This window comes from Coturnix japonica, chromosome 15 (assembly GCF_054131305.1).
Source record: "Coturnix japonica strain WE chromosome 15, WE-NBRP24, whole genome shotgun sequence".
In the NCBI taxonomy this organism is placed as follows: domain Eukaryota; kingdom Metazoa; phylum Chordata; class Aves; order Galliformes; family Phasianidae; genus Coturnix; species Coturnix japonica.
In genome coordinates, this window is record NC_140677.1 from 12,816,348 (window position 1) to 12,834,246 (window position 17,899).

Consider the following 17,899-nt stretch of genomic DNA (forward strand, 5'->3'; position numbering starts at 1 on the left):
TGCATGGATTCTGCCATAGGAGGGAGGTGCTGTAGGTACAAACATCCACTGAGAGTTGTGTTGTTCAAGTAATTCTGCACAAATGCATGTGCAGAAAACATGGGGCTGCTGGATTGCCACCCAGTCACCATCAGCAGTCAGTTCCTGCTGAAACACTTGTGTCTCTCCTCTGTATGCTGCTTTTCTCTTATGCGTGATTTTAATTTCTTGCTGTGTTGACCTGCTGAGGATAGGGAAGGAGGTTGTCCTTTCCCTTATAGCTGCCACGTCACAGCATGGCTGTTGTCACACAGAGCTCTTGATACCCAGAGCTGGGGCAGCTGCATAAGCTCCTTCTGTGATGATTTGCTTGAAATAATCCGTTAATCTGCTCTAACAATCTACTCTGCTTTCACTGCACTTTGCTGATAAGTGAAATCATATTTGAATAAAACCTAGTGCTTATAAGTGTCTGGTTTCAAATAGAAGCGTGTTTTAAAGCAGATTCAGTAGTAGAATTGCTAATGAAGCTTCATCAGCAACAACTGGCAGCCGTGATGAGGAATTCAGGGTTGTGTATTTGGGTGGCAGAGGTTGGGAAATATATTTGTGCCGTCTGTATCTATTTTTGTCAGCAGCATTAATATCTTATGCCTTTTTTTCCTTTAAATCTGTACTGCTGCAAAAGTTTCAGCTTCAGCTAATCTTCCCAGGCAGTCCGTGAGGCTCAGGTTTCAAAGTCATTATCCGAAAGGTCACATCCTGATTTAAGACCATTAGTGTAAACCCAGGATCGTTTAGTTGATGTGGATGGAGGTGCTTGTCGTTTCGGTTTTTTGATCGTAATATAAATCTAGCTAAGAGTGGGTTGCATTTGTGAGGCTAATTCTGTGTTCCTGAACACATCACAGGAAGGCTAAGATTGATTTTTCACCTTCCCTCACCTGAAGGGTGATGGGCATTTCAACTAGTACACTTCAAAACATTGAATATTAGTTGAGTTTCCTTTGCTATTGATTGATGGATTGTCATTCACATTTCTACATCGGATAGGCTTTCTACTATTTTGTCCTGCTGGAAGCATATACATTCTGATGTTCATTTGCAGCAATTTTGAACCACGGCCTTTTAAAACCATTTTTATGCCTTCTTACATGACACACTATCAAATGTAGTTTGAAGATTTGATGTTCCTGTAGACTTGTTACAAGACAAGTGGAAAAAGAAGTATTGTCTGAGTGAATGATGAGAACGATATGCTTCTGCAAGTAGCACACGATTTCTCCAGGATTAATGGAAGGAAATAAATATTGCCTTTTTTCTTTTATTTTTTCCTTCTAGGTTGCCCTTGTTCTCCTTTTCAAATCAAATGTCACATTGACTCAAATCCAGCGTTGGAAGCATGTGGGGAACTGCAGCATATCAGCCCGGCGCAATGTATCCATCAGACTGGAAGGAAGCCCAAAACCAAAACTCCACTGGCCAAAATGCATCCTCTGCAGAAACCCCAAGGCAAGTGGCTTTGACCTCCTAGCAATTCCACAAGCTTCTATCATACGTGACAGTTCTAAATTATTTTTTTTAATAAATTTTAAGTCAAAGCAAAGTATTTATTCTGTGTTCTACGGTTCTAGTGCAAGTAGGAGGGTTTTATTGTCTTCGGTTTTCCAGTTTTGGAGGGATCTTAGGGAAACCATTAAGAAGGAATTGATTCAAGAATAACTGATTGCTTAACTTATTGATTTACACTCCTTTTACTGTTATCATACCTCATATAGCTGTGAAATCTAGATTTAATTTAGCAATATTGTTTTCATTCTTTATCATTAGGTTTTTTTATAAATATTTATAATAGCTTGTCATTCAAACCTGGATCTGTTTTCCATTCGTTCTAAGAAGTCTATGCAGCAACAGGAAATGCCAGGGTAGAATCCATGTATTTTAAATATGAAAAACTCGTCACTTTCAAGGGATATGTGGGCTGTGGTAATTCCACAGTCCTGCCAGACTCAATGAAGTAGATGACCCAACAGTAGAATGCTTTCTTGAATAATTGTTCTTGATATTATCCTTTTAGACAGAACCCAGCTAACTGGGCTTCTTTATGCTGCTGTAGAAGTAACCCAACGTGAACCAAGACTCGGTCAGAGTTCCCATGGGAATCTCTCACACAGTACCCAATATTTGAAAATCAGACCTAATGGCTCAGAGTGTGCCGAGTTATACAAAACTACAGAGTATTCTTACAAGATCTGGTTGTAGATGTGCCATCAGTCTTCCTGGAAGACACTTCTTCATCATAAAATTTCAGTGTTGTTATTATTTCATTTACATTCTTTATAATAAAGCTACCTTTAAACAGTTCCTGCAGTTAACGTGCATGTAACAGTAGAGATCAATATGTAAGATCCTTTGCATGGTTGGTTTTTTTCTTCACTTTTATTGACTTTGTAAATTTGAAATGGCTTCTCTCCCTGGTAATAGTTTGTTGGTAACCTCTATAGTCTGAATACCAAGTAAAGATGGGAGAATTATTATTGCCTCTCTAGAGAAGTCAAATAATCAAAATAATAAATACAAATCACTACAGAGGCTCTAGGAACAGCTCTGCTTTAACCCCACCTGAGGCTGTGCGCTCTTGGCTCATGTTTTTTTCTGCTTCTTTTTCTTTTTTGCCTGTATTTGCTTCCCAAGGAACAGCTCTTCATACTCCGATTTATCATGTACAGACACATAAAATTACTGCTGTGGTTTATGTATTTATATACACACACATTTGAAATTATATATAAAAAAAATATAAATTTAAGTGTCTGTATTTTAGATACATGTATATATCATCTAGATATATTTTTATAGTATGTAAATTTATAGATATATGTGAGTGCAAATCACAGCACTGCGGATTAAGTGCTTGCCATGATAAGCCCAGCACTGCTGGGGTGATTTGATAGGAATTCCTTCCTCAGGTCACCTACCAAATGTGTGCTGACCCTTGGCATTGTTGTAGAAGAGGTTGTGAGATGGACAGCTTGTGGGCTGGGAAGCCTGAAGTAACACAGTGGCTGAGATGCTGACTGCATGCAGAGCTCAAAGGCTCCGGCCGTTGTCATCACTGCCCTCAGACAGTGACTGTCCATAGCCAGAAGAAGGAGGAGCCATAGGCTGATTTGGAGCTTGGAACAGTCAGCATTCTGCAGGGTCGGGACCACGTGGATTGACTTCTTGGGACCGTGTGTCTCAGCTGTAGCCTCCTCAAGAAAGTAACCCTGAAATTACACTCAGAACAGTTGCTAATTAAAGCTTCATTACAGAGTTAATTTCATAACACTGATGTGCCACGTGGAAATGCTTGAAATACATCGTTCTTGAAAGCATTGTTTAAGAAGACACATATGTCGAGTTCCCTCATTTGTGTAGTAACTCCTCGAATAGCCCAGATCAGAGGGAACATTTGGCAGCCCTGCTCCAAGTAGTACACATTTGGGAGTAATCACACTGCCAGTTTTCCTACCTTCTACTGTAAAGTCTGCTACTATGAAGCTGCTTTCTCTGTCTGAAACTGTAGCAGCACGTGAACCTGTTGCCATGGGTTACTGCTTACGTATTTCCAAAACCCTTTACTCTGCAAACAATGTAAGGTCTGAATATATATATTTTAAATGACTGGGTTTTTTTAAATACCGTATTTAACTTTGCACCTTCACCTCCGAATGAATTCTTAAGCAGAATGTACACGTTCTCACAATGTGCTTTATTTATATAATATATAACTCAACGTAGAACCAAAAGAGGAAGGAAATTTATGAAGACTACACCACGGAAGGCATGGGGGAGGGAGAATGAAAGGAAGAAAAGCTATTATGTTCTGCTTGTGGGTTTTTTGGCCAAGCAAATACAAGGCACTGAACTCCATGGTGGGATTGTTTCTGTGGTGGTTTGTTTTGGTTCAGCTTTTTTGTTGTGTTTTTTTTTTTTCTTTTCAACATAAGAGATTGAACAGAGCGTTGGAGTCTTGAAAAGTCATGGGAGGGGAAACTCAGTGGCGCGGTTGAGATGCTGAGCCTATTTGCAAAAACGAAGTGTGAGCTGCGCATCCTGTTTGGTAACAAGGAAGCGGTACATTGCAGTGAGCTGTGCTGCTCTTTAACACGTTTTATACAATGGGAGAGATGCAAAATAGAGGACCATCTTTTTTCTTTAGTGTACAACTGTTTGCTTTTGCATAAGGGACGGTTTGGGACTACACCAAGTGGAATTTATAAAGGTTGAAAGAATGGATATTCCTTGTTCTGCGTTGTGCGCCTGCATTTTTTTTTCCACTTTAAGATAAAGAAGAAGATGATTTATCCTCCTGTTTCTTCCTCCTGTTTTATTAGTACCTCCTAAGCCTGTCCACCTCAAACCTGGGCAAGAAAGAATTCCTCCTGCACCTTCTCGGCCTTTACCAGCTGATCCCAAGTCATCAAGGAGCTTAGTGCCTGGAGAGGAAGAAATACCAATATCCGCGGGAGTCAACACCCTCATTGAGAAATTTGAAAGCATTCGGTAAATATGTCGTTGTACCTTTGAAACTGTATTTCAGTGGGTATTACTTTGTAACTTGGAGTGTTTGAATTGGAGTGTTCTCCCACAAGTGATTAGCTCGGAGTCTGCATTTAGTAAGTTCATTTGTTTTGGCATTATAGGAAATTGATTACTGTGACACAAGATAATTGAGTTCTCTGCTTAAGACTCGGTAAGCATCAGGCTTACTGTTGCATTGCTTCTTGGAGGCAGGGTATAGTTCAGCATCAGTGTACTTTGAAATGGCATAGTGTATAAAAGCTTCCTTAGAAACTGTTTATTTCATAAACACACGAAAATCCTCTTCAAAAGACAGGACTTGGCTGATGGACCTAAATGATTGTTTTCATAAAGAGGGAACGGAGACAGAGACACTGTACTGTGCCTTTTAGTGTGTGATGATTCCTCTTGCCCAAAATGTTCAAACCAAACTGTATTTGCAAGGTGGGACTTATTAGAAGTTTGGGATTCTAATGGTACCTTTTCAGTTAAACTTACGGTTAGAAGTGGTGTGTTTTTTACCTGAACGTTGGGTGTTACAGCAGTATTTGAACACATGCCTCCTGGTATTAGGGAGCTGTAAGAAATGCAGCTTGAAACGAATGATAATCAGGCCCAGTCTCTTTTGAGGCACTTTTGTAACCTCTCATTGTTGATGTGAGTGACTGGGGTGCTTTCTCTTCACCTGCAGGCAACCTGTACATATTCTTCAAAGGAACCAGCTAAATTTAGCTCTTAAGATGGAACCAGGCCTGGACTCATCCAAGCAGTCGAGCTCGTGTGACTGTGACATGGTTGCTTCCAGCGGCTGTTCAGCAAATGAAAAAAGTGAACCAGATGAAAATGAGCCAGACGTACCGTGCGGTGCGGATCTATCTACAGACATAATGAAAATTAAAGAGCTAAGCATAGGCGATACCAAAAGCCATGAAGACTGTACTGCTGTGAATGTGAGCAAAGAACCCTCTAGAGAGCTTGGCAATAAAGACTCAACTGCAGAACTGAACGGTAATGGTAAAATTCCCAACAGAGACAGTGGCATTGACAGCCCTTCTTGTAGTGTGGCAGGGGAAACTTTCCCCAACGAAGAAGGTGTGGAGCAGAAGAAGCCCGGTGTGTCTGGGAACCCAGGGGAGATGGAACCTGACAGAAAGGGCACCAAATCTTCCTCTGCAGAGCAGAAGAGAGACTCCACACAGGATGAAGACAGTGACATTGATGAAGGAAGTAGTGAGGAACAAGAAACAGCAGAAGTGCCAAAGTTAGAGTATATGGATGTAAACAAGGTAAGGTGGTTTAACGTTACTTTACCTGAGGCCTGTTTCTGACTCTCCCCAGAGATCCCTTGCATCACTTTTGTATGTTTAGGATTTTTGCAAAATGTCTGCAAAATATTCCCCTGCTTGATTTTTTTTTTTTTCCCCCCTCTTTTTTTCTTTGGTTGTGTTTGGAGTGTTTTTCACTTGGGCATCATCAGAGTACGGTTGACATAGAGGGTTTGTGTTTAGAACTATACCATGAGCACTAACAGCCAGGACTAGTGAACTGCAGCCAGTGAATTGTAGTGCTCACATCTCAATCCATGCAAATTGAGTGGTTCTGCCGAGGTCACAGAATAAATCCTGAGTTATGTACATCAAGAGCTTGTCCTTTTGGGAGAGGTGGCAGTTTAAACTCATTCAGTAGCTCCTAGGTCAGATCAGTCAGAGAGTGTGACACAGTGGTGAAATTGTATGCAAGTATATGGTGTGCTTGAAGTTCTGTCATTCAGTGCTGACAGCTATAACTTCAGAGTACAATTAATTCTCTGTGGTGTCCCCTTCTTTTCCAAGTAGACAGTGTGATGAGACAAACACACCTCCAGGAAAGTATGAAAAAGTCCCGGAATTTATCTAGTGAATGCACTGCTTTATGCTGCATTCCTTTCTTTTTATTACAAGCTCAGGCTTGTGTGATGAGAGCCACCTTCCTTTCAGATGGCTCAAACACCAGCATTATTGCCTGGGACAGGTGTTACCCATCCAATACCAGTAATAGCTGACCTGAAAGCAAAACTTGAGAGTTTGTTCTGGTCAATAGTCCCTGTCAAAGTGAAAGTTGTTTGTATCCTTGTAAATGAACTGATGCTTTCCATCCTAATTGTGCAGACTTCCATTTGTTCAGCTAGTGGTGTTTTATCCTAGAGGTTCCAGATCAGCAAAGCCTCGGCTCAGGTGTCAGGACCTCCAGGATCTCTTTGACTCCATCCAGGAGGGAGCCTGAGCATGGTTCTCATCGCTTATCCCTGCTGCCATTTGTTAACACTTGTGGACTGGAACGGCCATAAAGCATCCTGCAGACTAGGGAGTAGTGAGGGCCATGTGAGCTGGGTCTGTCTGGCAAACCTGGCTGCTTGCTGTATATAGAGAGGATGTGATCTTATTTGCCTGCCCACAGGTCTGCAGTCTCACCTGGTAGCTGGTGGGGATGGCAGCCTGTCAGCTGGGCAGGAAGGCTGCAGGGCAGGCAGCCTGTGTCCTGTGCAGCGTTAAATCCATGGCAACATGAGACGGGATCCAGCAGGCCTGCAGGTCTGCACTGCCAAAGGAAATGTGTATTGTATGCAAGAAATCAGTGTGGGGGATCCTCCAGAAAGGTATTACTGGGAAAGATTCTTATTAGCATCTGCTAAAACTTGTGTCCATTAACATCTGGTATCTCTTCAGTGTTCTGCTAGTGTAAGCTCATTTACATCTCACTTCACAAGCATCCCCATCATAGTGCATGGCATCTGGTCTGCTGCTGTTCACTTTCCCTTATGTGTATGTTCATACATAAACACATATGCTATGAAATACTTTAATTATTTTATCTTTGTAATATATGTATATAGGTATTTGTGCAACTAAAATATTATTTAAAAGATTATTAGTTGCAGCATACCAGCAAGAAAAGGTCTTTAATCTGGGTATTAGATTTCCTGTTTCAGTTAGGCAGGCAGTACCAAAGCAGCTGTGGCAAGCCCAAGTGGAAGACTTTACAGTATCACTAAGAAGAGCTTTAGTGACAAATACTACAGATAATTACTGGTCTAAGACATCAGAGTTTTGATGGCTGTTTTTAAATAGCGTTCATTAGGCTAAATATCCATACAGTGTGAAATAATGCAGTTAAACACTGAGTTATGTGGTCATATTTGTCAGTAGGGTGCTTAATGAATTTATAAAAGAGCAGGATCTCTAGAGAAGGAAGTGCTTTGTTTTCTTGTGTTCCTTTTCTTCTCACTGGGTCTTCTCATCTAAATGAGTATGGGAAGACAGGTGTGACATTGAAGTGATGTACTTCAGGTCTGTCCTTGCATTTTGGCTTGATTTCAGTTTTTAGAAGGCAGTTTTGACTCTGACCACAAGTAGTAAGCTCAGTTTTGTGGCCACGTGTGGGGAAAGGCTTAAAGACGTGCTGCCTCTCCTTCAGTGTAAGGATTGTGCCCTCTTCTGGGGACGCAGTGTGCATCATTTCAAGGTCAGGTGAAGCCAACTTGTGTGTTAGATCTCCACAGCACGCTCCCATTCTGCCCTTTGGTTCTGTTGCAAATCTGGACACTGCAGAGCAAGTGTGTAAGGGTACAGAGCCATGGCTTTTGACAAGCATGATTTGATCTGAAACTGCCTTTATGTGGTTGCTCTGAGTTCACATCACCCTTGACAAAATAAGCAGTTCTCCAGAAAGCAACATGCCAGGCCTGCTGGGTGGAAGAGCTCAGTGAGCACCCATGTTGGTGTGTGAGTAGGAGAGACCCCTTCCTCCCCCCAGGGGAGGCTGTGTGTCCAGGCTTTGTTCCTGCCTCCCCCTTCCTACTGCCGGTACTGGGCTGCAGCTGCACAGCGGAGGTAACCAACGCTCTCATTAAACAGTCACGTTTTCCAGAGAGCTTTGTTGTAGTTGGAGGAGGATGCATGGGAAGTACAGCTGCAGAATGATTTAACGATGGCTCAGTAATTCCTGGGATATTGCGTTAAGCAAAGTTCATGAATAAACATCAGTAGAAAATGAATCGTATTTGCTTTTTTCCTCTCTAGATTTCTACTTCGGAGCTCTCTCCGTCTACCACCCGAGCTTTCACACATCCCATGGCTGGTGAAGTCATGCAGCCTGATAGATGACTTGCATTGTTTTATTTAGTCTAGGTTCAGCTCTGCAGCGTGATGTGGCTTCCTTTGGGAGTCTGCAGCGCAAGCTCACAGATCTCACTGTTAGCACACAATTATTGAGATACGTTTTAAATCACAGGAGGGACTTGCTGGGATTTCCAGCAATCTTTTATCAGAATGAGAATGAACAGGGGGAGCTTATTAGTTTTGATAACGTTTCAGAAATGTCAGGAGCTCTGAAAACTGAGGCATGTTAACCTTGGTGGGTACAAAAAAAGCAGTGACAAAAGCAGAACCGAGGAGCTGTCATGCTTTGCAGCCTCTGTTACCTGAGGTTCTGAACACCAGCTGTCTGGGAGCGGTGGAGTGATGCTGCTGAGATGGGCAATGCTTTCTTGTATCCTTTTGCTCAGATATTTTTCACTAGCAGTAATGTGCGCTCATTAATAATCACCAAAAAATGCCTTTCTCCATCTGTCCCGCTTCGTGAGAACCTGCTGTGTAAAATAATGCTGATAATGGAGAGCCCCCCTGGGCCTCGTACAGCCACTGACGTGTTCCTGTTCTGCCTGTACCTAGCTGGAGTTGTGCTTCTGATTTCACAGTGCAGTTTGTGTTGGAAAACGTGACCTGCAGTCCCACAAGTCAGACCTCTGGGTAAAATTATCTCCACGTGTATTTGGGGAAAAAAAGATTTTGACTCGGCCTTGAAGAGGATATGAAGTGATTACCTTCACTTCCTGATTTGACACTGGGGAGCGTGGCCCAAGTAATTGTTTTCTTATGAGAATCTATGGAGGCCTCCTGATTTGGTCCTCCAGTTGGCTTACAGCAGGTTAGTGGGGGAGCTTTGTTTGGGGACTTTCTGTCTTGTTTCCTGATGCAGTGATACTTTCCAAGCCTAGAATCCACACAAGTTACCCGCTAAGCAAAACAGCAGAGTCAGTCATAGAGTGCTCATTAAGAAAAATCAGATATGTTCTCATCTTCACTTGTATTGAATACGCTGAATAAAGTGAGATCTCAGCGCTACAAAGAAGCCCTACAAATCGGACAAATTATCCATGCTGCTTTCAACATTTTTCACTGAGGAATTTGTGTATGATCTTTTTGGGACCTTCTGCAGGGGATGGAGGGCAGCAGGTTGGCCCGAGCCCTGCCCCAGCCAGTTACAACCTGCAGGAGGGCAACCATTGCCTCCAGATCCTGCTCCCTGCCTGGCACCTGGTGGACAGCTGGGCAGGCTCTCAGGAAGCACTGATGTTGCACAACACACCATCTGCTTTTACCCACTTTGTGATTGGCACGTTAGACATGTTTGCAGGTGCTGATGTACTCCAGTTGCAGGTGGGAATCTGCCCTTTATGAGAACCTGGTGCTGGTTGTGCATTTCCTTTATTTTAAAATGTTTTATGGACACTTACAGCTGAAAACGAATTGTTGGACTTTCAACACAGAAGTGAAAGAGCATCACGCAACTGCTGCTCCAAGCACTGCAGGGAGCTTCCTGTGTCACAAATAAGCACCGACACTTCCCTTTTCTCATCTTCCTTGTCATTCCGCCAGCTCAGCTGCTCTGAAAAAGTCCTACAGTAGTTTTTAGGCTGTTGTGTGGGACTGTGGTCCTGCCAAGTGGTCATGGAGGGCAAAGGAGGAGTGAAACACGTTTAAAAAGAATAAAACAGCTTAGAATGCATTTTAATTGGAAAACTGAGTATTTTATTTGCCATGTCATTTACGTGCCTTGTAAATGGCACATTTTTTTTCGGCAGGTTGGTGACCTGCACATAGCAGGGGGGTTGAAACCAGGTGATCATTGCGGTCCTTTTCAACCCAGGCCATTCTATGATTCTCCTTGCTACTGGTTCACCTCAGCATTAGTGATGTTAGGGGTCTCCTCAGGCTGGGCATGCTGTGTCTCTACTGATTTCTTTGTTACCTGAGGACTCTTCCCCCGACCATCTTTGTTGCCTGAGTCATTAGGCTGAAGCCTCCTTACTTCAGTCAAGCAGGGCTCTTCGTTTCCTGTCAGCCTGTAAGTTGTGTTAGTAAATGTGAACAGAGACTTACATAAAGCTGTTAAATAAGGAATATAAATGCATTTCAGTTTGTACACTTCTTCCTTTAGAAACACAGACCATGAAATACCTTGTCCACATCCTCTGCATTATGGCTCTGGCTGTATTGAATCTGTCCTTCCATGAGCACACAGTGCAGGAGGGTTGGAGCTGTGCTGTCCTTATAATTCACTGCATCAACTATTTTAAGTATGTCAATTGAAAGGTGAATAAGTTGCAGATCAGTCTGAAAACCATGCCTGTCTGCCACTAGCAGAAGGAACAGCTGAAGATGATCTTGCCTTAAAACATAATGCTCAGCTCAGGCTGATATTGTGCTCAGCCGTGGTTTGGTCTCTGAGCAGATGTCAGCAAGATTTTTGTAAGTATAAACTGAGTTGCAGATGGTGAAGGTCAGGAGGTTAGAAAGTGCCTGTGCTATGTAAAGATTTACTTTTGTGAGCAAATGTACTTGGTTGAAAATAATTATTTTTCAAATTCAGAACTCAAACAAATCAGAGGATGTTCTGGGTGCTGGCGTGCCAGCCGGATGACATCAGCCCCTTTCATTCAGGCACTTCAGCAAAGCTGGCAAATAAATTCTTTCTCAGCAAGAGATCCCTGTTATTGGAATCTTAATGGCCAGCAATGTCTTTCATTATAATCTATAATAAGTTGTGTTTCTCCAGAACAGCTTCAAAGCATTGTGCTGTGGTCTTTTTTCTCCCAGAATATTAACATATATCATATGAGTATTCACTCAATCCAGCATTTCCAATACAGCAGAAGTCCTCACTGTCCCTTGGTTGCTGCTTCTATCACAGAGCTGCAGGTACTTGGGCTGAGTGGTACCTTGTGTCACGTAGGGTAGCTGTGGGCCTGGTTTGCTTGGATTCATGGCTAGCTTTGAAAAGGCTTTGAGGACTTTTGGTTGCACAGCGGTTTGCTTGAATGTATTTTTTAATTTAAATTTGTTTCTTTTTGACTTTGTATATAATCAAAACAAGATGGCACTGAAGAAGCTTAAAGAGAGTGTTTCAGTGACACTTTCTAACCATGCTGTGTGTCTAGTGAGGGACTGGCAAGCAGACAAAGATAGGTGCTGGGGACAGAAATCACTGGTGCTGCTGAGGGGCCCAGGTGCTTCCTGGAGCAGAAGCAGGCTTTGTTTTTAATTGACTTCAGCTGGACTCATTCTCTGCGGATTTGTCCGGTCCTTTTGTGAGCCTGTGGGAACCTTTGCTGCCTGCTGTGTTGTGTGCTCCAGGGCTGTGCACGCAGGGTTGTGGTGCTCAGGGAAACAGCCCTCAGTCTTGAAGCAGCACCACAGCAGTTTGATTTGATGCACTCAGTTTTCCAGCTCAAGGAATAGTGAATAGTTGCACCAAGCTGTTGCTGTCTGTTCCATTAACCATTTATACATCTTCATCACAGTTGTCTTTTTCCCAACTCCGGCCCATTAAAATTTCCTGACCCTTTACCATCCTTGCTGCCCCTTTCCACTGTTGTACTCCTGTTTCTACCAACCAGCCCTCAAGTCTGGAACACAGTTTTGATTTGATTACATGTAGACATGAAGTCTTGACCTTCAAAGGAATCAAAGGACTTCAAAGGAGTTTGTCAGAAAGCTAAAGCTGGTGTCAGAAAATAGCTTAAAAAGTGTCTCTAGAACAAACGGATCCTTAGGTGAGAAGTGTGGAGCAGATTCTGGACTGTTTTAAGCTCATTCACTTTGGGCTTCTGTATTGGCAGGGAATTTGGCCCATGGAGAAAATGGGAGGGAGAACGATTGGTGAAAGTTAGTTTTGCAGATGGATTCTGTTATTTGTGACTCCTTTTATTTTTTTTCCAGTGTACAGAGCCCCAAAAGCTGTTCAACATTGCAAACGAACTGCTCCATACAGAAGAAGCGTATGTTAAAAGACTCCATCTGTTGGATCAGGTAATTCAATTTTGAATAAGCTACGTTTTGTTTTCTGTGAGCTGCAGTGATGTCTTCCATTCAGCCTCTAAGCTACAGCCCAGTAGTGAAGATACAGCTTGTTGGTGGGAGAGGGGCTTTGCTTGTGTTATGGTTCATGTGTTAGAATCATAGAATCTCTGAGGCTGGAAAAGACTTAAAATATCATCCAGTCCAACCATTCACCTATTACCAATAGCTCCCACTAAACCATGTCCCTCAACACAGCATCCAGTTGTTCCTTGAAAACCGTCGTTCCTGTGGAAAGCTTTCCAGTGTTTGCTTTGGATGAGCACAGGCTGTTTCAAGACCCTAGAAATCCAGGGAGTGTTTTTCACTTTTGTTCAGTACACTGTGATTTTCCTACAGAGAAACAAAATAATCAAAGGGCTGGTTTTGCTTCGTGTAAATACCAGTTAAGTGCTCTTCAGGGACCAATTGTTCTTTGCAGCTTCCACTCCCAAAAACAAGATGTCTCATCTTCTCAGTAGTTTCAGTCTTTTTGGCTTATATCAAATCAATGCCCCAGACATTTCTAACAGAGAAGAAAGCCCTTATGCATAAATCTGACCCTGTTTGACAACGGGCTGATGTTTTGTGAAACTCCTGAAAATGCTCAGGTTAGCGAACCCCAGGGGCTGAGTGCCAGAAGTCAGATATTGTGGCTCTGTTCTGAGGCAGTCAGCTTTGTAATACTGCAACCTGATGCCACTGTGTTCAGGACGTTTTAAACTCTGTGTTGGTACTGTCTTTGTCTCACACAGGTGTTTTGCACTAAGTTGTCAGAAGCAGGTATTTCATCTGAAGTGATAACGGGCATCTTTTCAAATATTTCTTCTATCTATTGTTTCCACGGACAATTTCTTCTTCCTGAGCTCAAAACAAGAATTACTCAAGAATGGTGGGTAACTGTCAGTATAATTACTTTCAAATTATATTTTCATGCAACTTTTAGTGACCCATCTGCTTTTATTCCAGCATTTTTAATTGTTTAGTGTAGAAGTTCACTTGTTATTTAACACGTTAGCATGGAGTCTCTTAAACCTCTTTTACCTGTCTTGTTCCTGAATACAGGAGTAGAGCTGAGTGCTCAACATTTCTAGAGTGCTTGGTGACAATTTTCGTTCCAGACCAGAGCTATTGGAGCTATTTCTCTTGTATTTCCACTCTCCTTGTTTTGCAGTACTGTGAAACTGTAGTACTAGGAAAGAAGCAGAGTCCTTATTTTGGCTCCATGGATGAAGTATCTTGTCCCCAATGTGAAGTATTGAAAAACATGGTTATTTCCCAAAGAAGGAAAACGCATCATCATGTCACAGTCTAGACTATGCATTCCATGTTGGAGACTTCATGAGACACATCCATTTGATATTTTAATGTAGTGATTATATAAAATTCACTGTTACGCAATTAGCATTTTATCAGCCAAACAAAGGAAAATCTAGAAAGATAAGATAGGCAGCTTTGTGCCCATGAACGAGTTTACATCTGTTACACAGCTGCTTCTATTGTATTTTAGTACCACAGCATTGGACAAGTTCTGGCCTTCTGTGAAATATAAATATTATTTGTTAAGCTGTACATATACTTTCTTTAAGAAAGTAGTTCTTTTTTTAAATATAAGTAATAATGGTCATATATCAATTAAAATTTGACAGCTGTAGTAAGTTTTAACCTTTCTGCCTATCACTCCATTTAATTGTAAGGTAGATGTAGGACCCTTGACTTGGGATGATGTGCTGGCTGCAGAATGTCCTGCAGTGGAAAGTGCTAATAATGCTGATGCTGCGCCTTATTTCATATTGAAGTCAACAAAGTTGACCTTTCCAGCTATCCTAAATGATGGAGTCAAGATTGGAGCTCATGTTTCTCTTGCTAGAGTCCATTCTTCTTCACATAGGTCACCAATATCCAGAAGGAATAAAAACACGTCAGCACCTTTGCACTCGACCTGTGTCTACAGGGATAGCTGTAATAAAGGAAAGGAAAACTGGAGAGACTGGAAGTCAGGGCAGGGCATGAACTCATTCCATGGCTAAAGGGCACTACTGTAAACAGACTAAGAGTCAGGAGTTCAGTGAGAGAGGAAAGCTGGAGAAAAAATGGAAGGGAATCTTAAACTGGTTCTGTCAAGGGGACTGGAACATGAGAAAGTTGTATATGCAGCTCTCATTGTCATTTACACATCTAGCTCCCATAGAGGCCCTTTGGAAATCTCCTCATCAGTGACAGCTTCAGCTCTATGTGGCTCTTTAGTGGTGCAGGCTTGTGCTGCTGAGTGGGGAACGGTGGTGCAGGATGGCTGTGCTGCCACAGCTCCCCAAGGATACTACAGTATCTTTGCAGTATGAGTCCAGCAAATCACAGCAATTGTTTTCTCCTATGTGCAGTTTAACTAAAAAAGCAGATCTGCAGAGAGTAAAAAATGGATTTCTTTGCCTGGGACTGTGAACTTGGGCAGAGCTGTTGACACTAATGGAGACTTTGCAGGTCTCCATGCTTATCTGAACTTCCTGCTTGATAGTACCTAGGGACCAAACACAACCAAGGGCCACCCTGGGGAGCCTGGTGTGGTGCTGGTCTGGGAGATGACAGCCCAGATGTCTTCCTTAGGTTCCTTGGGTGGGTGGGAGACAACAGTAGAAGTCTGTTATTACAGAATAATAGAATTGATTTTCACAGACTTCTATACTTAGCATTCTCTTTCCAATAGGAGTGTGAACCCACGGTTAGGAGACATCCTGCAGAAACTGGCTCCTTTTCTGAAGATGTATGGAGAATACGTGAAGAACTTTGACAGGGCAATGGACATGGTGAACACGTGCATGCAGAGGTCATCTCCTTTCAAAGATGTTGTTCAGAACATACAGGTATGTTGTTAACTAGCTTGGTGTGGCTTTTTTGAGATCCTCATTTTTTTTATTTCCAGTGCATGGCAGTGTTTTGCTGCAAGGTGGTACCATTTTATAATTAAAAAGAAATACAGATTTAGTGGCAGACTTTTATTCTGTTTTTGATGTGCTGCACAGTTTTTTCACGTAGTCGGCTTTTTCTCCCATTCATGTTTTTAAGAGGAGAAGTGGAAGTTAAAGAATTAAACTTCGCCATTTGCCTGGCAGTTCTGACTATGTTGGACTTCCTCAGGGATTCCCTGTTTGTTTCCTTCTGAGGCTGGTGTGTTTGACTTTGGCTCATCACTGGCAGCACTGCTTGGAGGAAGCTGTTGGGGTTTCTGACACCCTCGTTGATCTGCCGTTTCTGAGGCTCATGAAGTTGTGCATGGTGCTGGAGGGCCACAGCTCTGCCTTGGCATGGATTTTCACGTGTTCATACTTACAAAGAAAGCTGTGTGGGAAGGAGTAAGAGCTCTGCTTATGCTGGTGTGTCTGTAGGACCTGTCTGAGACACTGGTCCAGCTGCAGGAGGACACAGCACACTGGAGCAGGCCTGCAAGCATCCCTCTGCAGGTTCTAGGAGAGTGTGGACCATCCTTCAGGGGAGGTGAGGCCTGGCAGGGACAGGGTTAAGTTGAGCAGGGAGCACAGCTGCTACCCTAAATGGGAGCTTGTCGGCTGGCCAGCTGTCAGGAATCAAGTAATCCCAGCAAGCTGGGAGAGGAGAGGCCCTGTGTAGAGGGTGAGGGCTGCCGGCCGGCTCAGACAGAAGCTCCCTCTTGGAAGAGCAGAAGGAAAGGCAGCAGGAACTGGGAAATTTCTTCTACCAGACTCTCACTGTATGTGGCCTTTTCTTAACCTTTTTCTGTCTAAATCCAGCCTGTTCTTGCTGAGGCTCTGTGCAGCTAAGTGCATCTGTTGGCTGGAATTTGAGCCCAGGCAGCGCTGGGCCCCCAGGGCTCTGGCTTCCCTGTAAGGGGCTCTGTGGCCCTCCTCACATGCCTGCTGCCCTCAAGGACTCCAGCTGGGCTCCCAGCACTCCCAGCCTGACCTGGCCTTGTGGAAAGGGGAAGCAGAGGCACAGCTGGGCTCTGGAGGGAATCGAGCCTCTTCTAGAGCAAGCACTATAAGAAGTCGTGCTTTCAGTGCACATGGGCATTTTGTTGTCTTTGGTTTAGTGTCAAGCTCCTGTCATGCCTTTCTGAGGAATAATTCAGTTAGTAACTGTTCTCTCTACAACAGAGAGCTGCCCTCCCTGAAATTCTGTATCTGCACTGCATGCCATCAACACAAATAATGCCTGTTAGCTGTCAATATGCAGAACACATCAGCAGCTGCCCAAGATCATGTGCATTTTTTGATTTTGCAGTTGCATTTGTATTTCAGTGGAGCTGCCATAGGCTTTTCCATTTCTCCATGGCATGGAACAAGTGCTGTGGGGTTCGTAGAGCTCTGATGGCTGGCACGGGATCCAGCATTAAATTAACGTGACTCCTCTTGTGACCTTCAGCTTTACTTTTCAGAATACCAGTAGGAGCCTGCTGTGGTCCTGCAGGATTGCAGTGTCTGCCCCAGCTGTTAATGGAGTACTTACACAGGCATTCACAGTTATTAATTACGCTAAATGAGAGCAAATAGAAAACAAAAAATCACATAGGAGTTATAAGTGAATGGCTGCGACTTGTCAAGCTGACTTCATCTGTCCTTAAAGATAAACATTCTGTATGTTCTGTATCCACCTACTGGGGTGAAAACCCGATAGCTGCTTAGTTTATTAGGACTCTTCTTTTGTCAGTTTTCTAGTTAAGCCATCGCGAAAGTGCTTTTTCAATCTATATTTGCGTGTTTCAGATTCTTATGTGAGCTCATTAAACGCAGAACAAATGTTTCTCTTCCCTCTAGTAAAGTCGTTTGAATTGTAACATAAGCTCTGTAAAGTTTCAGAGATCGCATAACGTGAAAGGTCTCCTGTTTGGAGCAGTTACTTTGTGATTGCTGGCTTTTTGTAGAGGATTCATTTGGCACGTTTATTCCAACTGTCATGAGAGCCTGGAATTGACTTCTTCCTCTTCTTCCCTATTGTTCAGTGTTAGGGTACATCATGTTGCAGGAATAAAAAGACAATGGAGGCTATATTAGTAAGTGGATTGGGGAATATTATAAACCAAGGACTAAAGCAGTTGTGCAAATCTGTGTCTCTGTGCTTCCTGGAATCTCAGATTCTTTCCATCCCAGTTGTATTTTCTGGGAAATGTGGTGTAAAACTGAAAGAGATAATAAATTCACTTAATCTCCTATAAACAGAAATACTGT

General features: G+C 42.9%; 1 protein-coding gene across 10 annotated transcripts in view; it reads left to right on the forward strand.

Moving 5' to 3' along the window:
• The window catches only part of FGD3 (FYVE, RhoGEF and PH domain containing 3), a 92,319-nt gene that overhangs the window by 53,311 nt on the left and 21,109 nt on the right, over positions 1-17,899 (forward strand). For all 10 annotated transcript variants that reach the window (XM_085516487.1, XM_085516486.1, XM_032447337.2 and 7 more), the window contains 6 exons: positions 1,321-1,491; positions 4,359-4,527; positions 5,237-5,831; positions 12,585-12,674; positions 13,457-13,593; positions 15,406-15,562. In XM_085516487.1, the coding sequence (XP_085372613.1) occupies positions 1,321-1,491; positions 4,359-4,527; positions 5,237-5,831; positions 12,585-12,674; positions 13,457-13,593; positions 15,406-15,562 (1,319 nt within the window). The remainder of the gene's footprint in view (positions 1-1,320; positions 1,492-4,358; positions 4,528-5,236; positions 5,832-12,584; positions 12,675-13,456; positions 13,594-15,405; positions 15,563-17,899) is intronic.